At 55.0% G+C, this 22100-nt stretch overlaps 3 protein-coding genes across 4 annotated transcripts; 2 read left to right on the top strand and 1 right to left on the bottom strand.

Annotated features, from left to right (window-relative positions):
- Window positions 1-675: 675 nt before the first annotated feature.
- Window positions 676-6702, top strand: PSMD8 (proteasome 26S subunit, non-ATPase 8). Its single transcript, XM_016206505.2, has 7 exons — window positions 676-987; window positions 1942-2014; window positions 2132-2234; window positions 3304-3469; window positions 4428-4528; window positions 5673-5784; window positions 6476-6702. Exons 1-7 carry the CDS (start codon window positions 817-819, stop codon window positions 6611-6613), a joined length of 864 nt encoding a protein of 287 aa, XP_016061991.1. The 5' UTR covers window positions 676-816; the 3' UTR covers window positions 6614-6702.
- An 876-nt stretch (window positions 6703-7578) lies between these two features.
- On the bottom strand, window positions 7579-10431 carry GGN (gametogenetin). The gene is made up of 2 exons (XM_016206504.2): window positions 8576-10431; window positions 7579-7701 (listed from the first exon to the last, which is right to left on the bottom strand). The coding sequence occupies exons 1-2, from the start codon at window positions 10429-10431 to the stop codon at window positions 7584-7586; spliced, it is 1974 nt and encodes a 657-aa protein (XP_016061990.2). The 3' UTR covers window positions 7579-7583.
- Window positions 10432-13531: 3100 nt separating this feature from the next.
- On the top strand, window positions 13532-21979 carry SPRED3 (sprouty related EVH1 domain containing 3). 2 transcript variants are annotated; one of them, XM_087826678.1, is made up of 6 exons: window positions 13532-13584; window positions 13771-13951; window positions 15075-15243; window positions 15342-15415; window positions 17463-17615; window positions 18201-21979. In XM_087826678.1, the coding sequence occupies exons 1-6, from the start codon at window positions 13532-13534 to the stop codon at window positions 18822-18824; spliced, it is 1254 nt and encodes a 417-aa protein (XP_087682804.1). In that variant the 3' UTR covers window positions 18825-21979. The 2 variants fall into 2 exon arrangements, with proteins under 2 accessions (XP_087682804.1, XP_087682805.1); XM_087826679.1 differs by lacking the exons at window positions 13532-13584; window positions 17463-17615 and having other exon boundaries at window positions 13775-13951.
- The last annotated feature ends 121 nt before the right edge of the window (window positions 21980-22100 follow it).

Raw genomic sequence — 22100 nt, forward strand, 5'->3', positions numbered from 1 at the left:
CTTAAAAGCTTTTTTAACTGATACCGCTTATTTTACATATCCATTCATTCACTCCTTTAACAAATTTTATTGACTGTCTACTACATGCCCGGAATACAGCAGTAAAGAAAACTGATAAATATCCCTGCTCTGGCGGAGTTGACATTCTAAATGATGGTGACAAGAGAGTTGGGTCTGAGAAAGAGTGGAAATGTTGAATATGGAGGAATCGGGGAAAAGTTGGGAATCTTCCGCATGTATGAGGCATTTAAAGCCAGAAGCCTGGATGATTTTTGTAGTTTGTGCGTACTTGCATAAACTTGGAGACAATGCGGAAGTTCGCACTGAGAGACTAGAGAGAAAGGCCTAGGTTACCCAGGCTCTTAAAGCTTGTTTATAAAACGGAAAGAATAACACAGCTTTCCAAATGGCTCCACCACTGCCACCTCTAGGCTTCGAGAAGCTGCCGTGGAGCTGGAACCTCCAAGACAGAAACGTAGCGTCCGGAAAACCGAGGTTGAAGCCAGGGCAGCCATATTGATTATGGGAAGTGTGGAAGCGTTGTGTCTACAGCCATTTTCAGTGAGGGCAGGAGGCACCTTTCAGTCACCATCTTGAAAGACAGAAGACGGAGCTCAGACTGATAAGTTCATTAAGGGCCGGGCTTCGAAGGTACCGCCCCGTCAGCGACTGAACGCTAAGCACGGTGGGCGGAGCAGAGCAGACGTAGTCCCGCCCCCGCCTTTGGGCTCCGCCTCTCGGCCGCACTTCCGCCGGGCGAGCGCCGGTAGGCGTGGCTGCCGTAATTCGCCCCGGCCTTTTGCCGCATCACGGAAGATGGCGGCCGCAGCGCTGAACGGGGCCTTGGGCTCCTCTAACTCGGGGCCTTCGGCGGCCTCGGGAGCGGTCCTGCAGGCCGCGGCCGGCATGTACGAGCAGCTCAAGGGCGAGTGGAACCGCAAAAGCCCCAACCTCAGCAAGTGCGGGGAAGAGCTGGGCCGTCTCAAGGTAGGGGTGCCCACGGGCACTACGAGGGGTCTAGACGGAGCCGAGTTCCTGGCCGCGGGGGAAACCGCGGTGCCGACGGACCAGGTCGGGGATCCAATAGAGTGAAGGATACGGAACAGCCAAAGGGCTAACTCGGCGGGGTGAAGAAGTGAGAGGGGCCTGGAACCGACCAAATGCGGCCCCGCAGTAGGGGGGTGATGGAAAGAGTGGTCTTGGCACAGCGAGTAAGAGGTCAACGTTTTGTTGCTTGGAAGCCACACTGGCTGGAGTGGGGTGTGGGAGCTTTTCTGGTGGCGGGTTCTGGACAAGACCAAGTGAGGAATGAGGACTAGATAGGGTGATGAAAGAAGGCTGAGATAATGGGGCGTATGGTGTAGACCAGACCAAGTTTGGGTCTGAGAGATTTGGGGTTACGGGAGTATCTGTGGGGAGTGGGAGGCTGGACTAAACCTACAAAAAAAAAAATCTTATAGTGGAGGATTAGAGGGGTTCATGGTGCTTCAGACCAACTGTGTTTGGGAAAGTGCAAATAACTGTGAGCTGGACCAAATTTGGGGGGGGGTGTCAGATAAGTGGGGTGTGGGCTGTACTATACTGGAGGTTAGCATTCCTCCAGTCTGGTGTGGATTTAGGGTGGAAAGGCATGGGAAAGGCCTACCAAGAACTGAAGGTGCTAGTGTCCCCCCACCCCCTTGATTCCATTGGGCCAGGCATGGATTTTGTCTCCTGTTTCCTCAGTGGGGCTATTAATAATTGTAATATGAGGCAATCCTGACTGAGTACTCAGTGCTTTATGAGGACTGCCTCCTCTAATGCTCATAATCTCGTGAGTAAGGGCTGATGCTCAGCTACATTTTCTAGATTGGGAAACCAAGGCCTAGAGAATGTAAGTAATCATTACTTGGAGTCCCATCTTCTTTCCTTCCTTTTTTCCTTTCTATTCCTTCTTGTCAGCTGGTTCTGCTGGAGCTCAACTTCCTGCCAACCACAGGGACCAAACTGACCAAACAGCAGCTCATTCTGGCCCGTGAGTATCACTGGAGTTGGTGGAGGGTGATGCGTTGGGGGTTGTGGCAGGAGTGGTACAGTGGTGGTCCGGAGGAGGACTCAGTCATCTCCTGAGAACCTGCCCTGTCACCCACAGGTGACATATTGGAGATTGGGGCCCAGTGGAGTATCCTACGCAAGGACATCCCTTCCTTCGAGCGCTACATGGCCCAGCTCAAATGCTACTACTTCGATTACAAGTGAGGATGGACTCTGGCCCTGACGGGGGTTGGAGGGGTTACATGACAGCTCTTTGATCCCTGGTGCTCTAGCCTGGGAACTTCCCCTTTGCCTAGCTCCATCCCCAGAGGCTTCAGGGTCAGGGAGTTCGCCTTGAGGTCCTGAGTCTCTGTTGGTCCTCAGTCTGTCTTCCCCTCCACATTCCCACACTGCATTTCCACTCCCCAATGTAGCCATCATCACCTTTCATCTGCCCTGATCCGGGCCTTGACCCTTGGATTATTCCTCCCCTGCCTCCCCATGGCAACCAGTAGGATCTTTGTGATACCAGAATTTGACCATGTTGATCCCATGCTTAGAATCTGTCATGACTCCCCATAGTCCTCAGGTTCCAGGCCAAGTTCTTTCCTGTGGCCTTCAATGCTGTACCAGCCCTATTCCTAGCTGCCCCCATCCCAGCCCTGACCCCTCTGCCTGTGCTTCTCTCACCACAGGCCTGTCTCTCTTGCTGGACTGTGAGCCTCCTAAAGGCAGGTGGGTCTTGGTCACTGCTGTGTCCCAGCAGGCCCAGGGCATGGTCTCAGTTGGATATGTGTAAAACCTGAGTTTGAAACTGATTTTTGTCACTTCCTGTTTATGTGGTCTTAGGCAAATGGCCCTACCTCCCTAAGCCTTACTTGCCCCCTTAAAATAAGGGTGGTGATTCTTAATATCATAATCATAGCTAACACTTATACAGTACTTATTTGTGTCGGGTATTCTAATTACTTTATCTAGGTTAAGTCATTTGATTCACTTAACCTTCATTCATTTAACTCCCCTCTTGTGATATGGATAATGTAGCGATACCCATTTTACAGCTGGGGAAACCAAGGCTAAGTCACTTTACTGAAGTGAGGTCACTTACTTGGGCCCATATGACTTGTGACTTCTTTGTACCTCTGTGGACATCAGTTTCATATGAAACCCCAGGACTCAGTACCTCTCCAAGGAGACAGCATGAGACAGTCATCAGGGTTCCTGGAACCTGGAGTAGGGGCACAGTAGGTACCTAAGTTCTTACCTTGGTTCCCTCACCCTGGTTCACAGGGAACAGCTCCCCGAGTCAGCGTACATGCACCAGCTCTTGGGCCTTAACCTCCTCTTCCTGCTGTCTCAGAACCGGGTGGCTGAGTTCCACACGGAGTTGGAGCGGCTGCCTGCCAAGGACATTCAGACCAATGTGTACATCAAGCATCCTGTGTCCCTTGAGCAAGTGAGTCTGGAGAAAGGGGAGGGGGCTGGCTAAAGGGGGCGGTGCAGGGACAGACATTAGGGAGGGTTTTCTGGAGGAGTGGGTAGGGTTCAACTATCTTTCAGCCCATGGACTCATTTGTTTATTTGTCCAACAAATACTGAGCACTAGCCATGTGCCAGGCACTGTTGTTGGTTTTCAGACTGTACAGTGAACAAAACAGATAAAATTCCTGATCTTGGGAGCATGACATTCAGATGAGGAAGCAGACAAAAACCAAAAAAATTAAGTAGCCCATATGGTCTGTCAGGTATTAAGTTGGAGGAAAATAGAGCAGGAAGAAGGGTGGAGAGTTGGGGGCAGGGGTGAATTTTTAATAAGGGTGGTCATGGAAGGCCTTACTGAAAAGGTGAAATTTGTAAACAACTTGAGGGATGAAGAACCCAACCATGTGGACATCCAGGGGAACAGTGGTCTGGGTTGAGGGAGCTGTCAGACCAAAGGCCCCAAGACAAAAACATGCCTGGTGTGGCTGGGGTGTAGCAAAAAAGACTGTTTCTAGAACAAGGTCAGTAGGGTGAGGGAAGAGCCTTAGTACCCGAGGTTTCATGGGAGGATTTGACTGGTGGAGGGAGGCTGGGGGAGAGGGCAGTTAAGGCAGACAGCACAGCTTGGGCAAGGGAGGAATGGGCTTGCGGTGCATCCAGCTCTGTTTCCTGTGACTGGAGAATAGATGAGATGATTACATACCAGCCTAGGGGAGGCTGGGAGTGTGGGTGTTTATATGTATATGTGTGTGTCTATGTAAGTAAACCAGGGAGGCCTTCCTGGTAGAGCGGGTGCCATTCTGCATGAGAAATGGGTGTTCTAGCAGAGTGGGGCTTATGGAGGCCCTGGAAGTATGCTGAAGCCTTGGCGGATAGGCCACTGTGCTGCCTCTGCCTCATCTTCTCATCTTTCCCACGCTTCGTCTCTGCAGTATCTAATGGAGGGCAGCTACAACAAGGTGTTCCTGGCCAAAGGCAACATCCCCGCTGAGAGCTATACTTTCTTCATCGACATCCTGCTTGACACTATCAGGTGCATGGGGGACCAGGGCCCTGTGGGGTTCAGAAAGAGCTCAAAATCTGGAGTCAGGCAGCCCTTCATTAGATCCCATCCTGACCACTCCTGAACTGGGGAGGCTGGGCACATCAGTTTTCCTTTTCTATGAACCGGAGCTGGACATGAGATTGTGGAAAAGAACCCTTATCTTGCTCTGGGCAGTTTACGAGTGTACCCATACATGTCAGACCCAGAGCATGGATTTGATACCCAGACAATGCTCAGCAAACAGGGACCATGCTGCCTCTCTTAGAAATGTTCCGTGAGTCATATGACCTCCCCTCAGATCACCTAAACTGTGGAGCCCTTAGTTTCCACTTCTTTAGAATGGGACCCTTAAGCCTTTCAGGGGTTGCTCTGTGCACAAATGGCATCACAGAGGAAGGTGGGCATGATATTTACAAGTCCTTTGAGGAGTAAAAGGGTGTCCAGGTGGTGGCAAAGTATCAGATTGAGATGGGTTTCCACTGCTTGGGTGGCAAAGCCAAGCCCAAAGAGGTGGTGGGAGTGAGGAGGGTAGTTTCGCAGGTTGAGGTTATTTTTAATTATGAAATATTTAAAACCAACAGGAGGTGAAAAATGGGTGCCCACATAGTACTTGGCCTAAGAGATACAATACTTCAGAACAGATGCACTCTCCTTGTCATTTTCTTTCCCCACAGCTAACCCCTTCTCCCGTTTCAGTGACTCAGTTCCTCCCTGTTTTTCTACTCAGCGTTGATCATGATACCTCTTGGCAGGGGTGCAAGGAATCCCCTCAGTATTGGATCTAGAAATGGAGTGCAGCACCCTTGTGTGTGGGGGTGTTATGTAGAGAGACCCCCTTCACGGGAATCCCAGGCTGGCTTTCAAATAGCCTGAAGTTCTCGTGACTGGGAGTGGGATTCAGAGTCTGGGCTTGGAAGCCAGAGAGACCTGAGTGTGGCTCTGGCTTTGCAATTCTGGTCAAGCTCCTCCCTCTTTCCCTGAGCCTCCATTGGTTAAACAAGACAGGTAACAAACATATTCCCAGTAGTCGGTGCTGAACTCTGAAGGGTCAGAGCTCACCCATGTCAGACCAGGGAGAACAGGGCCTGGAGTGCTGTTTGTGTAAAATAGCAAGAACCGCCTCTTCCCCCAGAGATGAGATTGCTGGATGCATCGAGAAGGCCTATGAGAAAATCCTCTTTACTGAGGCCACCCGGATCCTCTTCTTCAACACACCCAAAAAGATGACGGACTACGCCAAGAAGGTGGCTGGGGTGCAGGGGGTCATGGGGCCAAGGGGTTCACTAATAGCAGTGAGGGTGGCCTGGAGGGACACTGGAGCAAGACTGGCCAGGTTTGAAAATCCAGATGTGTAACCTCAGGCAAGTCGCTGAACTTCTCTGAGCTTCAGTTTCTCTATCTGTGGAATGAGGCTAGAATTTAACATGTGGGATGAGCTTAGCACAGCATCTGATACAAGGTGGAGGTGGATACACAGCACATGTTGGCTGTTGTCCTTATCAGAATTCCTTGGAGGTTGCAGCTTTTCCCCACACAACTTTGCTTCATTTGGTCTGGGGTATTTGTGCAGGAGCAGTGCTCCTGGAGATGCTGGTGCAGTGACCCTGGCTAGAAGAGGTGAAAATGCACTTGAGTGATGGTGAAAGCTGATATTTAGTGATCATTTTACTCTGGGCTAAACACTGTTCTCAGCACTTTATAAGTGTTGATTGAATTCTCATAGCAGACCTAGGGAGGAGTGTGATTAGGGTCCTTGTCTCAAACATGGGAGAAACTGAGGCACAGAGAGATGAAGTTACTTGCCTAGAGTTTTGCAGGTAGATTAGGGTTGGTGAGTAAAGCAAGCCAGGGCCTAATGGGTAAGTGCTGACTTGGGGGTGGGGAGGGGAGCCTATGTGATCACCCCACCCATCTGTCATCCTTCCCTTTCTGCAGCGAGGGTGGGTCCTGGGCCTCAACAACTACTACAGCTTTGCCAGCCAGCAGCAGAAGCCAGAAGATACCACCATCCCCTCCACGGAGCTGGCCAAACAGGTCATCGAGTATGCCCGGCAGCTGGAAATGATCGTCTGAGCCCAGCAGGCACTGGGGTGGGGCAGGGCTTGCATTTTTGAGAGCAGTTGTAGTGCAGGGTTTCCTCCAATAAAACTGAATGGACATTTTGTCTTCTAGGCCCTTGTCTCCTGGGGTGAAATGGTGGGGAGACAAATCTTTGTCTCTGGAGAATTTGCAAGTTTGAGGGCTCTCTGGGGTCAGCCTTTGTCCAGTGGCCTTTGCTCAAGGTATCAAACAAGTGCCCCCTGCAGGGTTCTAGTGGCATTATGGCTTGGGGGAGCACAGGCCTTGGGTAGAGGGACTGTTGCACCCAGCTGTGGACACAGGAGGGCGAGGCTAAGGCACCAGAGTTTTTTAGTGAAGGGATGAAATGCCCCAATTTTAAAAAGTATTTGCAATGAATTAAACCAGTTTTTCAATGACATGCGAAATGGAACCCTTGTGTAGGCTACCACTTTGAGACCTCTTGGAACAAAAGGCATGGGCCCTGGCATAGACTTGCCTTGGTTCCCACCCTTCCTGAGCCAGTGCTATGACTTACGACCTCCCACACCTCCAGCCTATGTTTCCTGCCTTGAAATCCTTGAGATGTTTAGGGCTGAGTCCAAGTCTAGCTGAGCCATTTGTGGGATTTTCAAGTCTTCCAGAATTAGTTTCTCCAGCTGTAAAATCGGAGCGATCACCCCTGCTTTCCAGAGTGATTTGTGCTGAACACTTGAGCTTGGCATGAGGTCAGCTCAAAAATGGGGCTGATAGTATTAAGAGGAATGAGACCACCTCACCCTGGATGCTGGATGAATGGAACTTCGATTGCTGTTGCTCTGTGTCCAACCTCCTGTTTCTAGGATGTGGTGCCTGCATGGAGACTTCTCCCCTCCCCACCCCACTCCTTCAGCCCTTAGCAGATGACTTGACAGGCAGCTAGGCATCTGGATGGTTGGTTATTTTATTGTCGAGGGGAAGGTAGAAGCCATTGAACAGACTACACTCAGTTGGAATGGGTGGCCTGCAAGTCGAAGTGCTCCAGTCCGGCTACCAGGGAGCCGGCCAACTTGATGGTGGCAACCCAGGATGGCTCACTCAGGTGGTTGGTGGGTGTGCTCAGCCTAGGATGAAGGTAGAGTCAGCAGGGTCTCGTTAAGTAGTCAGGCCCGTACCCCTTCTAGGCTTCACTTTTTCCATTTACGTGAGGGACCATGTGTGAATATCCCATAGGCACTCCAGGCCAGGGCTGTATCCATTTAAGTAGGAAAGGGGACTGAGGGTTGATGATAGTGTGACATCCCTCCCACCCCCAGCTGAGCTCCAAGGGGTCCAGGGCAGAGGGTTTCCTGGTGACTCAGGATTCTCAGGAGCCAGGGACAGATAGACCTTGGTGACCTATCCTGAAATTCAGTGTGTGGGGTAATTGGATTGATGCAGTGTGTCTCCCCTGGATCTGAAGACTCAGTAGTAGTCTCTGCAGCACAAGGACTGGGATATCAGTGCCCTTGGGCAGCCAAAACCTTGGATCCCAGTCAGAAGTTGCCAGAGGCTGGAGGGAGGGGTGGCAGTCTGAGGGGCTAGACCAGGGGCTTCCTTTGGAGTCCTGCATTTATATCCATTTGGTTCCAGAAGACATCTTGCCTCCCATCCCTGAAGGGTTTGGAACATGATCCCTCTTGGTACTCCCAGGGACAATGTCAAGGCTGTGAAGACTGTCAGCTGGGACCAGCTTCCATCCCCCTGATGGCTCCAGAGAGTTAGGAAAGTAACAAGAGGGCCAGGGGTCAGCTTGGAGGTCTGGATACCAAAGGGATGGGCCAAGGTATTCCTTGGAGCTCAGCTGGGTTTGAGATGCAGCCAAGAAAAAGGTCAAGGGTCACCTGGGATCATGAGCAAAAGGGCTGAATGGTACTCTATCCAACGAAGTTGGGTTTGGGGATTTAAAAAGGTATGCCCCCCCCAACTCCCCTTCCCTAACCCCCCTCCTCCCCTCACCAGGCAGACACGTTGCGTGGCAGGCGGCGATGGCGTGGCTGGTGGCGGCAGTAACACTTGCAGGGACAAGAGTTAAGCACCTGGAAGGGCGGCCAGTGGCGCCGGGCACCAGTGTTAGCCGACCCCGCTGGAGGAGCCCCACCACCACCTCCTCCACCACCGCTGTCAGTCATGGTAGCAGCCGTCCGTTCGCGAGGACCCTCTCCAGCCGCGCCATTCTCACGAGTCGCGGCCCTGGCAGCGCGGGGTCCCTTGTTTCTGCGCGTACGGACTTTGATGGGCGTGGGCGCAGGTGGCGATGGTTCGGCCTTAGTGGGAGCTGGAGCCGGGGACGGGGCTGGGGCCTGGTCGGCAGCCAAGGCGAGGGGCGGGGCGGGAGCCTGGGCGGACTCTAAGTGGCCTGAGCTTGGGGTTGGTGGGAGCGCTGCAAGCAGTGGCATTGGCTCGAGAACTGGTGGCTGCGGTATGGGCGGCGGCGCCGGAGGCGGGGTGGGTGGTGGTTTGGGCGGTGGCGGAGGCGGTGGCAACTCCTGTGGGCCGGGAGGCCCGGGGCGCACAGGCTCTCCATTGGTGGGTGCTGGGAAGATGAACATAGGAGGCGCCAGCAGGGCGGGAGCGGGCCTCCGGGGCCCGGGAGCTGGGTGCATCTGCCCTGGCGGAGGCTGAGGGGAGCCCCAGGGACCTGAGAGCGCGGCTGCGCGCCGTCTGGGAGCCCCGATGCCTCCGCCAGCTCCATTGAAGCGGAAGTGGCGTTCAGGGCCATCGGGAGGGCTCACCCAGTCAAATTTGGGCTTCGAGCCTGGGAAGGTGGTGTAGGGTGGCGGCGGAAGGGCCCGGGCGTGGGACGCAGGCGCCAAGGGAGGTCCAGAACACCCCTCGCCATCTCCGTTACCGCCCTCTGCTTCCTGGGTCCCCCGAGGGACCTCTCCCGTGGAGCGAGCGGCCCCAGGAGCCAGGGGCCCTTGCTTCAGGACCTCGGCGTAAGAGATGGCGCCCGAGGCAGTGGAGAAGAGTCCCCTGCCTCCGCTGCCCCCAAGAGAGACTTTGGCGACTAAGGAACTCGACGCTGCCGCAGGGGGCAGAGGGGGCCCCGACTTGAAGGTGACTTTACACAGCAGACTAAGGCCAGACTCGGAGGCCGCAGGCCGGGCCATTTCGCCCTCGCCTGCCTGGGGAGGCGCCCCTCCGCAGGCCCCACCGGCTGTCGGGCACTCGCTGCTGCGCCCGACCAGGCTTTCTTTCGGGGTTGCGACGGGTGTGGCCAGAGCAGGACTTATTCTGCGGTCGGGGGTCTGCCGGTCGGAAGGCAGCGGGGGTGGCGGCTTTCGCGGCTCCAAGGGTGGTGGAGTCGGGGATGGGGCCCTCGGGACAGGGTCGGGGTCCTCTTCGGTTCGGGGCAAGGGCGGCGGCGGCGGCGGCAGCGGGCGGAGGCTCGGAGGGTCGCCCTGGCCGCGATGGCTTGCCTCCAGCAGACCTCGGATCCGGGGCACCGGAGTGCCCGTGGGTTTTCGCCACTTAGACGGCGCGGGCAACAGGGTCCCCACGGGGGGCGGGGGTGGTGTGGAGACGGCGGCCGCAGCCGCCTCCTCTGAAGGGGGCGTCACTGGCGAGGGCAGTTCTAAGGTCAGGGGCAGGGGCGAGGGTGAGGCCTGGGGCTCTGGGGGTACCAGGAGTCCCGGGGCCGCTGAGCTGCTGGGGAACCAGACGCCCAGCCCGCGAGCGAGGCGTATGGCAGGGGAGGAGGGGGTCACCTCGGGCTCCGCCAAGGGCGTCCGGCGGGAGTCGGAGGAGCGGTCTGAGGCCTGCTCTTTTCGGGATCCCCCGCCCGCGGACGGCTCCGACTGCACGTTCCCCATTTCTGACGGAGGTCGACTACGGTCAGAAAAACTTCCACGGGTCAGTCTGCCAGGTCTGTGGGAACCCGACGAGGCTGGCTGTACTTGGTCCTTCCAAGACCCACTCAGGCACCAGTCTCTAGCCGCATTCGAGTTTCCTGACTCTCGACGCCCACGCCTTCTTCCCTATGACCCTACACAGCTGCTGTTCAGACACAGGCTCTGTCCTCTCAGTTTTATAAGGTTCCGTCCCTCCCTGGCTGCTGGTCCTCTTTACAGCGCCCCGCCCCTCTAGAAACCCCTCACCTTAAGCCCCGCCCATTAGGAGCGCTACGTAGCTCCTCCCTCATGGATCTCATGCGCCCCGCCCCTCAGGTCGCCTCCCTACACTTTGGCCACCGCCCAGATCTCCAGGCTTCAAGACCCAGGTCTTGCCCGCTTTCCTGTCACTCAGGCCACATCACTGATGATGGCTGTGCTCAGTAGCCTGTAAGGCCTACAAGAAGTTCGAGCTTCTCTTCCTGCACTGTAACCCCACCCCCACTCTCTGGTCCCGCCCCCGATTGTCGGGGAATAGGGCCTCCTCAACACCTGCCCGGGTCCGACCCCGCCTCCGCCTAACAAATTCCAGGTGTTCTAGTCATGCTAAGCCCTAAGTCCTCACCTCTAACCCTCCGATCCCTTTCTCTCTCTCGATCATTTGGGGCCCACCTTCTACCTAAGCAGTGGCGGATCTTCAAGCCTCACTCAAACTCTTCCCGCTCGGGGGCTGCCTGCGGGCCTCCGCACTCAGGCCCCACCCCTTGCCCCAAGCTCCGCCCTTAGCTCCTCCGCCCAGAGGTTCCCACTCACCGATTTCTCCTGCCCACCAAAGTTCACACCGCGGCCCCGTGGGCCCAGGGCAGGTCGGGGAACGGCCGTAGCAGAAAATAACCGAAAAGAACGGGGGTGCGGGTGAAGGCAAGTGGGCGAGGCAGCGAGGGCGGACCCCGAGATCTAGGCCCCGCCCCCGGGCTCGAGGCCACGCCCTCCTGTCAGAAAGCTTTAGGCCGGCCCCTTACGAACCTGGACCTCCCTTTGAAATACTCGGGTGTCTTCTTCCTCGCTCCCAGGCTTCCGAGTTCTAGGCTCCACCCCTTCAGAACGTTCTCCTTAGCTCCTCCCCTTTACAATGCCCCGCCCCTCTATTAATCCCTCTCTCAAGCCCCGCCCATTAGGAACACTGTACACAGCGCCTCCCTCACGGCTCTCTCGCGCGCCCCGCCCCTAAGACAATTTACTCCTCAACTCCCAAGACCCTCGGTCCCGCGCCCACCCAGAAGGCCTTTCCACTGTCGACCCGCCCCCGCCATGACGCACTCGCGGGTCCGCGCCTTAGGCGTCCTCAGTCTCTCCTTTCCCGAGCCCTCCGACCTCGCCCCCTTGTGAATGCTCCCTTCTCGCCCCACCCCTTTTCGAACCCTGCCAGGCACTTAGCCCCTTCCATTTAGTACCCAAAGCATAGACCCTCGCCTCTTTAGAACGCTGAGGCCAGACCATGTCCCGGACCCCTTCCCCACATCCTCAGGAACCAAGGGTGCGCATGGGTGGCAAAGTAGAGGATCCTTTCTGGATCCTGGGAAAATGGGGGTTGGGGGGCTGTTCACTGGAGCCGGTGCCGGGCTCTAGGACCCAGCGGGCAAGTACGCCCGCCTCGCGTTTACACCTCCCCCAAGCCGCCCCCTCCCCCCCACCCATCTTCCAGGCTCCCCCTCCCTCCCCCCTCGCCCCGGCTCCCGGAGCCCGTCTCTAGCGCCGCCGGAGCCAGCGAGGGAGCCGGAGCGAACAGGAGGAGGAGGAGGAGGCCACGTCGCCGCCGCTCGGAGCCCGGCCGGAGCCTCCCAGGCAGGTGCCAAGGAGGGCGAGGGGGCGGGGGCTGTCCTGATATGGGGGCGGCCTGGACCGCGTTGCGCCTCCTGCCCACCCGGGCGCCCCCCACATCCCGGCTGGAAGGACAAGGGGATGGGGGCTCCTAAACTGCGCGGCAGCCATTTAGGGTAGCAGTCTCCATTTGGGGGGCCTGGGCTTCCTCCGAGGATGCTCCATTCATAAAATTCCGTACAGGACCCCCACCATTGAGGAACTGTGGAGACCACTCCCCCCGGGAAACAGATATGTGGGGAGCATAGAGCATCCAGAAATCCCGGCGTCCCGTCACTGCTAGGGCCTGCAGGGGACCCCTGCCCTTTTTCTCGGCTTCACCTGTTGTCGGGGGAGGCGGGCGGACAAAGGAAGCAGTGTCACGTGACTGCTCATTCACAAAATCCCATCCCATTGAGAAAAGGGGGCTGGGGGCGCGGGCGGCGCTGAGGCCGCCCCTTCCCCTATTAAAGGGCCGGGAAAACCCGGTAGCCTGCTAGTGGGGGAAAGGGCTACATCTCATTTCATGGATCCCTAAGTCTGGGACGCCGGGGCCCCTCAGCTAGGTGGTAGTGAGGGGCTGGACGCCGATAAGGGTTACTGGGCGGAGGGCTACATCTCCTGAGCTGGGGGGCGGGGTAAGGTGGTTTTGAAGGATGCTGGGGCGGGAGGAGGAGGGATCAACCCCCCTCCCCCCCGCCAATCTCTCCCCTTCACCTTCCTTCGGCTGGGGCCTGAGGGAGCAGGCTTGGTTTTTTGTGAATGAAATGCTCTCTGGATGTGTCTCGGTCGCCGATTTCTGGCTTCCTCTGCCTCCATCTCCCTTTCGGCCTCTCTGGCCATTTCTGGTTCTCTCCCTGACCATCTCCCGTTGCTGGGTGACTCAGTGAGCTTTGCATCCGGTCTCATTCATAAATCCGGGAAGGAGTGGGGGGAAGAGAGCCTGGGTTTCTCACCCAGCCAGTGGCCTGGGAGGCAGGGTGCAGAGGCAGTGAAGGGGGACTGGAACTGAGTCGATGGGCTCTAAGAAAATACATATGCGCAGGCACCCAGCTGTGAGGGGGAAGGATGGGTGGGGCTGTGGGTCTGAGAAGGAGAGAAGGAAGGGAGACGGGGGTTGATGGGGGTGAGCAGGAGGGGGAAGGGAAGTGGAGGCTGGGGGAGTTCGGATGGGGAGGAGGAAATGGGTATGGGAAAAAAGGTAGATAGGGAGAAGGTTGGGATGGGAGGAAAGGGATGGCATGAAGACGAAAAAAGCCAGACTGGAAGAAGGGCGTGGGGAAGAGAAGGTGGGTATTGGGGGAAAGGTGGGAATGGAAGGTAAGCTTAATATCAGTCGCGAAGGTTGCAATGGATCCAGAAGTGAGAAACGAAGAGGGGAGATGAGGGTTGGGGGAACATTGAATGGAAGAACAGGATTGGAATTCACTGACCATGTCATCCCTGTCCCCCCACCTCCAGGTACATGGTTCGGGTCCGAGCTGTGGTGATGGCCCGAGATGACTCCAGTGGGGGCTGGCTGCCTGTGGGGGGCGGGGGCCTCAGCCAGGTGAGCGTATGTCGGGTCCGAGGGGCCAGGCCCGAGGGGGGGGCCCGCCAGGGGCACTACGTCATCCACGGGGAGCGACTTCGGGACCAGAAAGTGAGCCACCGTGGGGCATGGGAGTAGGGTGGGGGCCTGGGGAAATAGAGAAATGGGCCTGGGAGTGCAGAGGTGAGGTCAGGTCATCTCCAAGCCTGGGAATCAAGCCTGGGTGTGGGATAGAGTTTGGAAGTGAATATCTGTTCTATGGATAAGAATCAGGAGTTTCAGGAACATTTGGGGTATTAAGCAGGTCCTGTCCACTGCCATCACCTGCTGGCCTCCTCACTGCTCCCCTGGCCCTGCTCCCTCCCCCACCTCAGTGTGATCCACAGGGGCTCTGCCAACCAGCAACTCGAAACTGGGATCATATCCCTCCTCTGCTTAGAACCCTCTCATGGCTCCATCTTGTTCAGAGATTTTCACCACAAGGCCCTACACTCTTGGCTCCTGTTTGCCCTAAATGTATGGAGGCATTTGGTGGGGGACCATCTGTAAATATCAAATAGGGTTTACAATTTTACATTTGGGTTCAGCAGGCATATTCTGGGCTGTCTGGCACAATATGGAAAGACAGTGTTAAAGTTTCAGTTGGTGAGGTAGAAAGATCTGGGTGGTTTGCAAAGGCTTGGGGGAATGGTTGCATTTCAGAGCAGTGGTCAGAAGGAACAATGCATGGGGATTGGAAATGGTTGAAAGAATATAGTGACGTTGGGCAAGGATGAGATACATCTAGGGTGTTGACCAGCATGTGTGGGAAAATCTGTGGGAATCTGTGGGGTAGCATTTTGGGAGATTATTTGGGCACTGAGAGGGGATTAACAGTAATATTTTTTGAGGTGTTTAATAAACTTTGGGAAGTACTATTGAGTCAGAAGGAGGATATTTGGTTATCAGAAGGGGACTAATTAATTGTTTGAGGCATTCAATAGATTTGGGATTCCTGTTGGGATATGGGGAGGGGGATAGGAAAATGTAGAGATCAAGGGGTTTGGGGGAAATATTGGAGTATCAGACATGTGCTCAATAAAATTGGGAAGTGGTATTGGTCAGGGTTTAGGGATCCACCAAAGATTGAGAAATGAGGTTTATAGGATGCTGGGATATGCAGAGAGGCCAGGGTTGGAGAAGTCCTAGGCATGGCTGGATTCAGGTGTCTGACCTGGCTCCCTCCTGCCCTCAGACCACCTTGGAGTGTACACTAAGGCCAGGCTTGGTTTACAACAAGGTGAACCCCATCTTTCATCACTGGAGCGTGGGTGACTGCAAGTTTGGGCTGACGTTTCAGAGTCCTGCAGAAGCTGATGAGTTCCAGAAGAGTTTGCTAGCAGCACTGGCCGCAGTGGGTCGAGGTGAGTGGTACAGGTGGTGGGCACTGGGGGCTGAAGTGGAAAGGTGGGAGAAGCTGGGGCCCATGGAACTCAATTCTCTGTTTTTCTCCCCACCCCAGGCTCGCTCACCCCCTCCTCCTCCTCTTCCTCCTCCCCTTCCCAGGACACCGCAGAAACACCCTGCCCTCTGACGGTGAGTCTCCAGGACCAGCTCTGCTGGAAGGGTAGGGGTTTATTTCTATTCTACAAATATTCTTGAGCACCTACTGTGAATCAGGCATCATGCCACAAGCTGGGGACAGAAATCTGGGCCTAAACTATCAGGTCAATTCAGTTCCAGTTACTAGTTTCTGATCTGTCATGATAGAACATATTCACACATTCATTCAAGGTTATTCATTGAGCACCTTCAATAAGCAGTGTTTTAAGCACTGGGGATATATCAGTTAACAAAACAAAGTCCCTCTCCTCATGGAGCTTTCTCTTCTAGTGTGGAAAGGCAGGAAAAAAAAATTTTTTTTAAAGATAAACTATAAAAGATGGATAAATATTAAAAGAAAATGGATGAACAAGTTAATGACAAGTCTATCCTTTTAGTTTCTCAGGGTATAAACCTTGGAGTCATCCTTGACTCCTCTCTTTTTTTATGCCCCTCGTCTAATCTGTCAGCAAATATTGGTTTCACTTTCAAAATGATAAGACTCTGCCTCCAACCTGGTAACTGCGCAACCTCATCTCCCAACTAGACCACCCCACCAGCTTCCCATTGTCAACCCTCCCTTCTCCTAATACCTCTTCCTGTACACAGCCAGGGGGGACCCCATTGACATCTAAGTCAGATTATGGCCATCCCCCACTCAGAATGTTCCCAGGGCTCCATCTCACTCAAGGTAAAGGACAGTCCTTATAGTGGTTCATAAAATCTTACACCATCTGGCCCACTCCTTTTTTCCCCCTTCCTTACTCTGCTTCAGCCACACTGACCTCCTCACTGTTACTCCAAAAGGGCAGGCACATTCCTGTCTCAGGGCCTTTACACTGGCTGGTCCACCTGTCTGGAACACTCCCTCCTAAATTTCCACGTGGCTCATTCCCTTATATTTTACACACGTCACCTTCTCAGTAAGGCCCTCCCTAAGAAACCTGTTTAAAATTGCAATCTCCTAATGCTCCTTATCCTATTCTAATTTTTCCCCAGCTTCTAAGATATTTTCCTTTCCCAACAGACAATTTTCTTATCTTTTAGTTTACTGTCATTCTCTCATGCTAGAATGTCAACTCCTGGAGGGCAAGGATCTTTTGTTGCTTTCTTGCTGTATCTCCAAGGCTTAAAACAGGCCTGGTAGGTATACAGTAAGTGTTCAGTAAAGATGTGTTGAATAAATTTATTGAATCAATAAATGCACAAAATGTCCGATGTGATTTGGCATTTGCTGGGAACAGTGGGAGGGAGTTGCTTGAGAGCACTGAGGAACAAAACTGGTTCCCTGGGCAGACCAGGGGGACTCCCAGGGTAATGGGAGATGCAGATGAGACCACAAAGATCACATAGACAGTTCTCGATTATTGAGCGCTCACTCAGGAAAGATGCCATGCCTTCCATGCTCCATCTCACATCCTCACAACAGTCTCTGTGAGCCTGGCATGTCGTGGGTGTTCAATGAATGGCTATTGAAGATAGTAAACAGATGAGGTAGGAATGATTCCCAAGTTACAGAAAAGAAACTGAGGGTCTGAGAAGTGATGTTTCAGCTTGTAAAGGACAGAGCTTGGTCTGGGTGGGAAGGAACAAATTCTAGGTGGGTGAAACTGCCCCAATAAAGGGTGGTGGTGAGCATGAGGCAGGAAGGCAGCTGACTGGCCAAGGGAGAGGGCGTCTTAGAAGGGAGAAAGATGATGTTCTGTAGGTTGGTGAGCTGAGCAGATAAGAAGAGGGGGTCAAATAATAATAATAACCATTTCCAGTTCTTCCTGAACTGCAGGCATGTGTTATGCCCTTTACAGTGGGGTCTAACCATAGCCTTATGAATAGACACTATTATAATCCCCGTTTTACAGAGGAGGAAACTGAGGCTCAAAGAGATGAGCTCACTTGCCAGAGTTCACACAACCTGTCAGAGGCAGAGCCGGGGTTTGAACCCAGGACTGTCTGGTCACAGAGCCCTCGCTCAAAATGGGCGGGGGTGGTCTATGTGAGGGCATCGGCCGGGCCGGGCTCTGAGGCCGCCAATCTCCCCCAGTCTCACGTGGACAGCGACTCCTCCTCCAGTCACAGCCGCCAGGAGACACCTCCCACCACCGCCGCGGCTGCAGCGGCCCCTATGGTCACGGTGGAGTCAGCTTCTGGCTTCGGGCCGGTCACGCCCCCCCAGCGCCGACGCTCCTCTGCTCAGGTGCGCCCTCCAACCCCCAGCAGAAGTCTGGGGCTCCCCACCGGGCACGGGGGTCCTGAAGTGGGCAGGAACTGAGGCTGCAGAGTGGAGAGAAGCCACAAACACCCTAAGGGATGGCTGACCGAGTTAATGGGTGGGGTAGGGGGGAGTTTAGAGGCCTGGGTTCCTTGGAGGGTTGGGTGAGGGCTACTGTGCTCCTGGAAATTTTGGATCGTTCTGAATTCCAGAGGGGTTTCGGGGAGCACTCGGACAATGAATTCTTGTAATATATTAGGGGGTTGCTCCCGGATTTTGAGAGAGGACAGGACTGGGAGTCTGGACTACTGGATCCTTAAGGAGTGGGCTCGCTGCCTGGATTCTTCCGTCTGTCCCTAGATTTCCTCGGTCCCTGGGAGAGGAGTGGGCTAGGGGTTTGGAAGTCTGCCGGATTCAGGCCCCAGGGTCCTCGGATGCATGGTGCCTGCGGAGAGGTGTTTGGTTTCTCAGGTTTTCTGAGTCTAGGATAGATTGGGATTGTGGTGGGAGGTGGGGATGTTGGAGATCACAAACCCCGCTAATGGGTTCTCCTGTGCCTTCATCCCACAGAGCTACCCTCCGCTCCTGCCGCTCACGGGATTTCCGGAGCCCTCGGAGCCCCCGGCCGGGGCGGGGGGCCCGGGCTGGGGCAGCCGCGGCTATGAGGATTACCGGCGCACGGGGCTGCCCGCGCCCCTCGCCCTGTCCACTTGCGTTGTCCGCTTTGCCAAGACTGGCGCGTTGAGGGGTGCAGCCCTGGGGCCCCCCGCCGCCCTACCAGCCCCTCCCCCGGAGGCTGGGCCCCCGGCGCCAGCCAAGGCCTCGCCGGAGGCGGAGGAGGCAGCGCGCTGCGTGCACTGCCGCGCACTCTTCCGCCGCAGAGCCGATGGGCGTGGCGGCCGCTGCGCGGAGGCCCCAGACCCGGGCCGCCTGCTGGTGCGCCGCCTCAGCTGCCTGTGGTGCGCCGAGAGCTTGCTCTACCACTGCCTGTCGGACGCCGAGGGCGACTTCTCGGACCCGTGCGCCTGCGAGCCGGGCCACCCACGCCCTGCTGCGCGCTGGGCTGCGCTGGCCGCACTCTCCCTGGCAGTGCCCTGCCTCTGCTGCTACGCACCCCTGCGTGCCTGCCACTGGGTTGCAGCGCGATGCGGCTGCGCGGGCTGCGGGGGTCGCCACGAGGAGGCAGCACGGTGAGGATGGCTTGGTGGATCTGGTCCCCAGAACGAGGACCCAAAATGGAGGGTCCAGGATCCTGGGCTCCGTTCGGACCCCAGACCTAAACCTAGGCACACCTGGAACTTGGAGCTCGAGTTTGGATTGAGAGGCCCCAGACTTGGAACCCGGACCCCAAATCTAGAATTGAGGGATCCCAGGCCCGGCTTCATTGAGCTGTCTACCCAAGAAGTCCCAGGCACCCTGAGTTGTGGCGTACTCATCCTGCTGTCCCCCTTCTGCCATGGCCCAGGCTGAGGAGACTCCAGTCATCCCCAGGCTCCGCACCTCAGGCAGGCCTGGGAGCACACAGAGTCCTGACGGCCGCAGGGCCCTGAAAGAACCCTGACTGAACCCTCAGATTACAGCCCCAGAATTAGGAGTTTCAAATATCTGACCCTGCCTGTATGTAATTACTCCCAGATCTTGAGATCACAGGGCCCAGAAGCATCCCAAATGGTTCCTGAATGCTCACCTAAAATTTGGGACGTTTGTATCTGAGGTGTTCTTCTAGCCCTAGGACCCCCGAGACACTGAGCGCTCTTAAAATGCTCTGAGTTCTAGGATATACTCAAATAGAAGTTCTCTAACCAAAATGGCTTCGGAGACCCATCTCAGAGTCTCAACCTCTCCCCCTCCAGATATCAGACTCCAAGATGCTCTGGGATCCAGGAATCAAGGACCACTGTAGACTCCCCATTCCCCCAGCCAATGTTCCCAGGAGCTTTGAACTCCATATATAGGATGCTGAGGTGCCTAATACTTTCGGATTAGGACTGAAGGCCACCAACATCTCAGGGCCAAAGACACTGGTCCCAAATCCTTAGATAGCCCTCTTAGACTTGGATTGCAAGACCCAGAATACCCTGGAATCTTTGGCTTCTTTTTACCTATAGACCCCCAATCTCCTAAAGGCTGGAAGCCCAGCTCCCAGTGGATGGGATGTTCATGACAACCCTGACCTCGGTCTCCTTGGTTCCCAGACCCTAAGTGACCCTAAGGTGCTTTAGGAGCACTGAATCCAAGACCCCAAGGTGCCACTGACCTTTCAAATTCAGGGCTCAAGCCTACACAGCATTGGGATTATCCCTGACCCAAGACCTTGGTCCCTCCATACCAGAGACAGGTTTGAGGTGCCCCAGGGCCCTAGCACTCTTGGGTCTGATTTCTTTGGACTCAAACCTCTCTAGTCTGATATTCCCTGTGACCTGCCACCCCTTACATTCTGCTGTCCATAGGCCTCTCAGACCCCAAGATCCCGGACTCTGGAGTTCCAGTTCTAAGGGCCCCCGCCCATATCCCCAGCATCCCACAGAGTGAGGGGATAACCCCCTACCATTTTGAGCTTACGGTTTTGGATTCCAGGACTGAGAGTTCCTGGAACTGAGAGTCTCCCCACTCCCATCTCTAGGACCCAACATTGCCATAGATGATTGTCCAGGCTGTTCCCTAACCAAAGGCACATGGCCGAGGTGGTGAGTGGGCTGGAATTTGCACTACTCTCTGCTGGCCACACTATGCTCTCAGAGGAAGGTGTGCCTTTTTCCAAGTTGCACAAAGGCACTGTTGGGGCTATGGCTCTATTGGTGCACACACACTCTCTCCCCAGCCTTGCAGACTCTTTCCCAAGCCCAACCTTGAGTCCTAGCCCTAGTCCAAAATTTTTACGTTTTGCCCTCCATTAACCCCTTCTCTTGCATCTCAGAGTTGAGGGTTGCTTCAGGAAGTTTGAAAGCCTGTTTCATGGCCCTCTGAGACCCCTTCTCCCCCTTGAGGAAAAGGGGGATGCCACAGTCTCTTTCCCCTGAGTGGAATGGGACTTCCAGGATCCCTCAGATCTGATGACCTGAATAGGGGTGGAGGGGTCAAGGTCTTGGAGCAAGACCACCTCAATGTTGTATGGGCTTGGGACCTGCATCTGGTCCCAAGCATCTGGAAACGTGCACTTAACCTTTCTTCAATACCCAGACTTGGGTGGCCTTGTTGGGGTTCAAGGAATAGGTCAAGGGGGCTGGAGAGATAGAGCCTTCTGTCACTTTAAATGATTAACTATTTATTACATCTGAAACCTGTGAGATTCAGCTCTCCCAACCAGACCCTGGGATGGGTGAGAAAAAATGGGGGTGTCCCTTTCATCCCCACTCTGCCCGGCTCTCATCACTGTCAGACCCACCAGAGCTGAGGGCAGAAGGACTGGGGGCTGGGGCACCCTGGGTCCCCATCCCCCTCTCTGTGCCTCGGTCTCCTCCCTTCCGTGGTGGGCGGGGGGAAGCTCCATTCTTAACCTACCTCGTTTTGGGGAGGGGTGGGACAGGGGACCAGAGTGCTGTAAGGTGCTGTGGGATCTGCGAATGAAACGGTGGGGGCTGGGGGAAGGTTCCCTCAGCACCACCTCTCCCAGGTCTCCCAGTCCCGCTTCCTGATGATACCCACCTCTGATCCATGAATTCTCTTCATCACCCCAAAATCGGGTGCATGGAGGGCTGACCCTGGGAGCCAGGAAGACCTCACACCCTGGAGCCCCCAGGCCCAATTTTCCAGCTGCTTGCCCCTCAGATTGGATACTTGGCCCCCAGACTTAGGGGAGGCACCCTGACATTTATCTTCCTGATCTTGATTCCAAGCCAGTCTGTGACCTCAATATTGTTATTGTCAGTGCCGGCTGAAGTGGTGGGGGAGCCAAAGACCCAGCCTTGTCATCGGGGGAGGGGGCATGAAATATTCGCTCCAAGAAATGTCTTCGACAAAATCTCAGCCTGTGTTCTTTATTGGCATTGATGTGCCCCATCCACTCACTTCCTGAAGTGCCAAAGCAGTGTCCTACCCAATTCTCTTCTCTTTCATGTCCTTTAGTCCCAAGCAGACCCTCCAGCTGAGTTTATACATTCCATCAAGTGCATTTATGGAATGTCCATTATATGCCAAGCCCTGTTTTAGGCTCTGGAGATAAAGCAGTGAACAGAACACAAAAATTTCCCACAAGTTGCTTATGAACTTTATAGTGAAGGATACAAATAAATGATGCTATAAATGATATGTATCATAGAGAAAATGTGGAGATGAGAGAGGAAGTCTGTTTTAGCCAGGGTAATTAGGTTATGCCTCATTGAAGAGCATTTGAATAAAGCCCTGAGGGAGTTTTGTGGATATCTTGGGGTAGGGTGGGGTGGGGAAGAGCTTTGCAAGTAAAGGGAAGAGTCAGGGAAAAGCCGTGAGGGAGGAGCATGTCTGGTAAGTCTGAGGGACGTCAAGGGAGCT

This window comes from Miniopterus natalensis, chromosome 18 (genome assembly GCF_054644295.1).
Source record: "Miniopterus natalensis isolate mMinNat1 chromosome 18, mMinNat1.hap1, whole genome shotgun sequence".
Classification (NCBI taxonomy): domain Eukaryota; kingdom Metazoa; phylum Chordata; class Mammalia; order Chiroptera; family Miniopteridae; genus Miniopterus; species Miniopterus natalensis.

Bases quoted from the DNA above. Each gene is read 5' to 3' on its own strand.
- SPRED3 (XM_087826678.1), top strand. From the start codon at position 13,532: ATGGGAGGAAAGGGATGGCATGAAGACGAAAAAAGCCAGACTGGAAGA. The intron at 13,952-15,074 runs GTGAGCCACCGT...TCCTGCCCTCAG, and splicing joins AGCGACTTCGGGACCAGAAA to ACCACCTTGGAGTGTACACT. The intron at 17,616-18,200 runs GTGCGCCCTCCA...TTCATCCCACAG, and splicing joins GCCGACGCTCCTCTGCTCAG to AGCTACCCTCCGCTCCTGCC.
- GGN (XM_016206504.2), bottom strand. From the start codon at position 10,431: ATGGGGAACGTGCAGTCGGAGCCGTCCGCGGGCGGGGGATCCCGAAAA. The intron at 7,702-8,575 runs GTGAGGGGAGGA...CCTTCATCCTAG, and splicing joins CCACGCAACGTGTCTGCCTG to GCTGAGCACACCCACCAACC.
- PSMD8 (XM_016206505.2), top strand. From the start codon at position 817: ATGGCGGCCGCAGCGCTGAACGGGGCCTTGGGCTCCTCTAACTCGGGG. The intron at 2,235-3,303 runs GTGAGGATGGAC...CCTGGTTCACAG, and splicing joins TGCTACTACTTCGATTACAA to GGAACAGCTCCCCGAGTCAG. The intron at 3,470-4,427 runs GTGAGTCTGGAG...TCGTCTCTGCAG, and splicing joins ATCCTGTGTCCCTTGAGCAA to TATCTAATGGAGGGCAGCTA.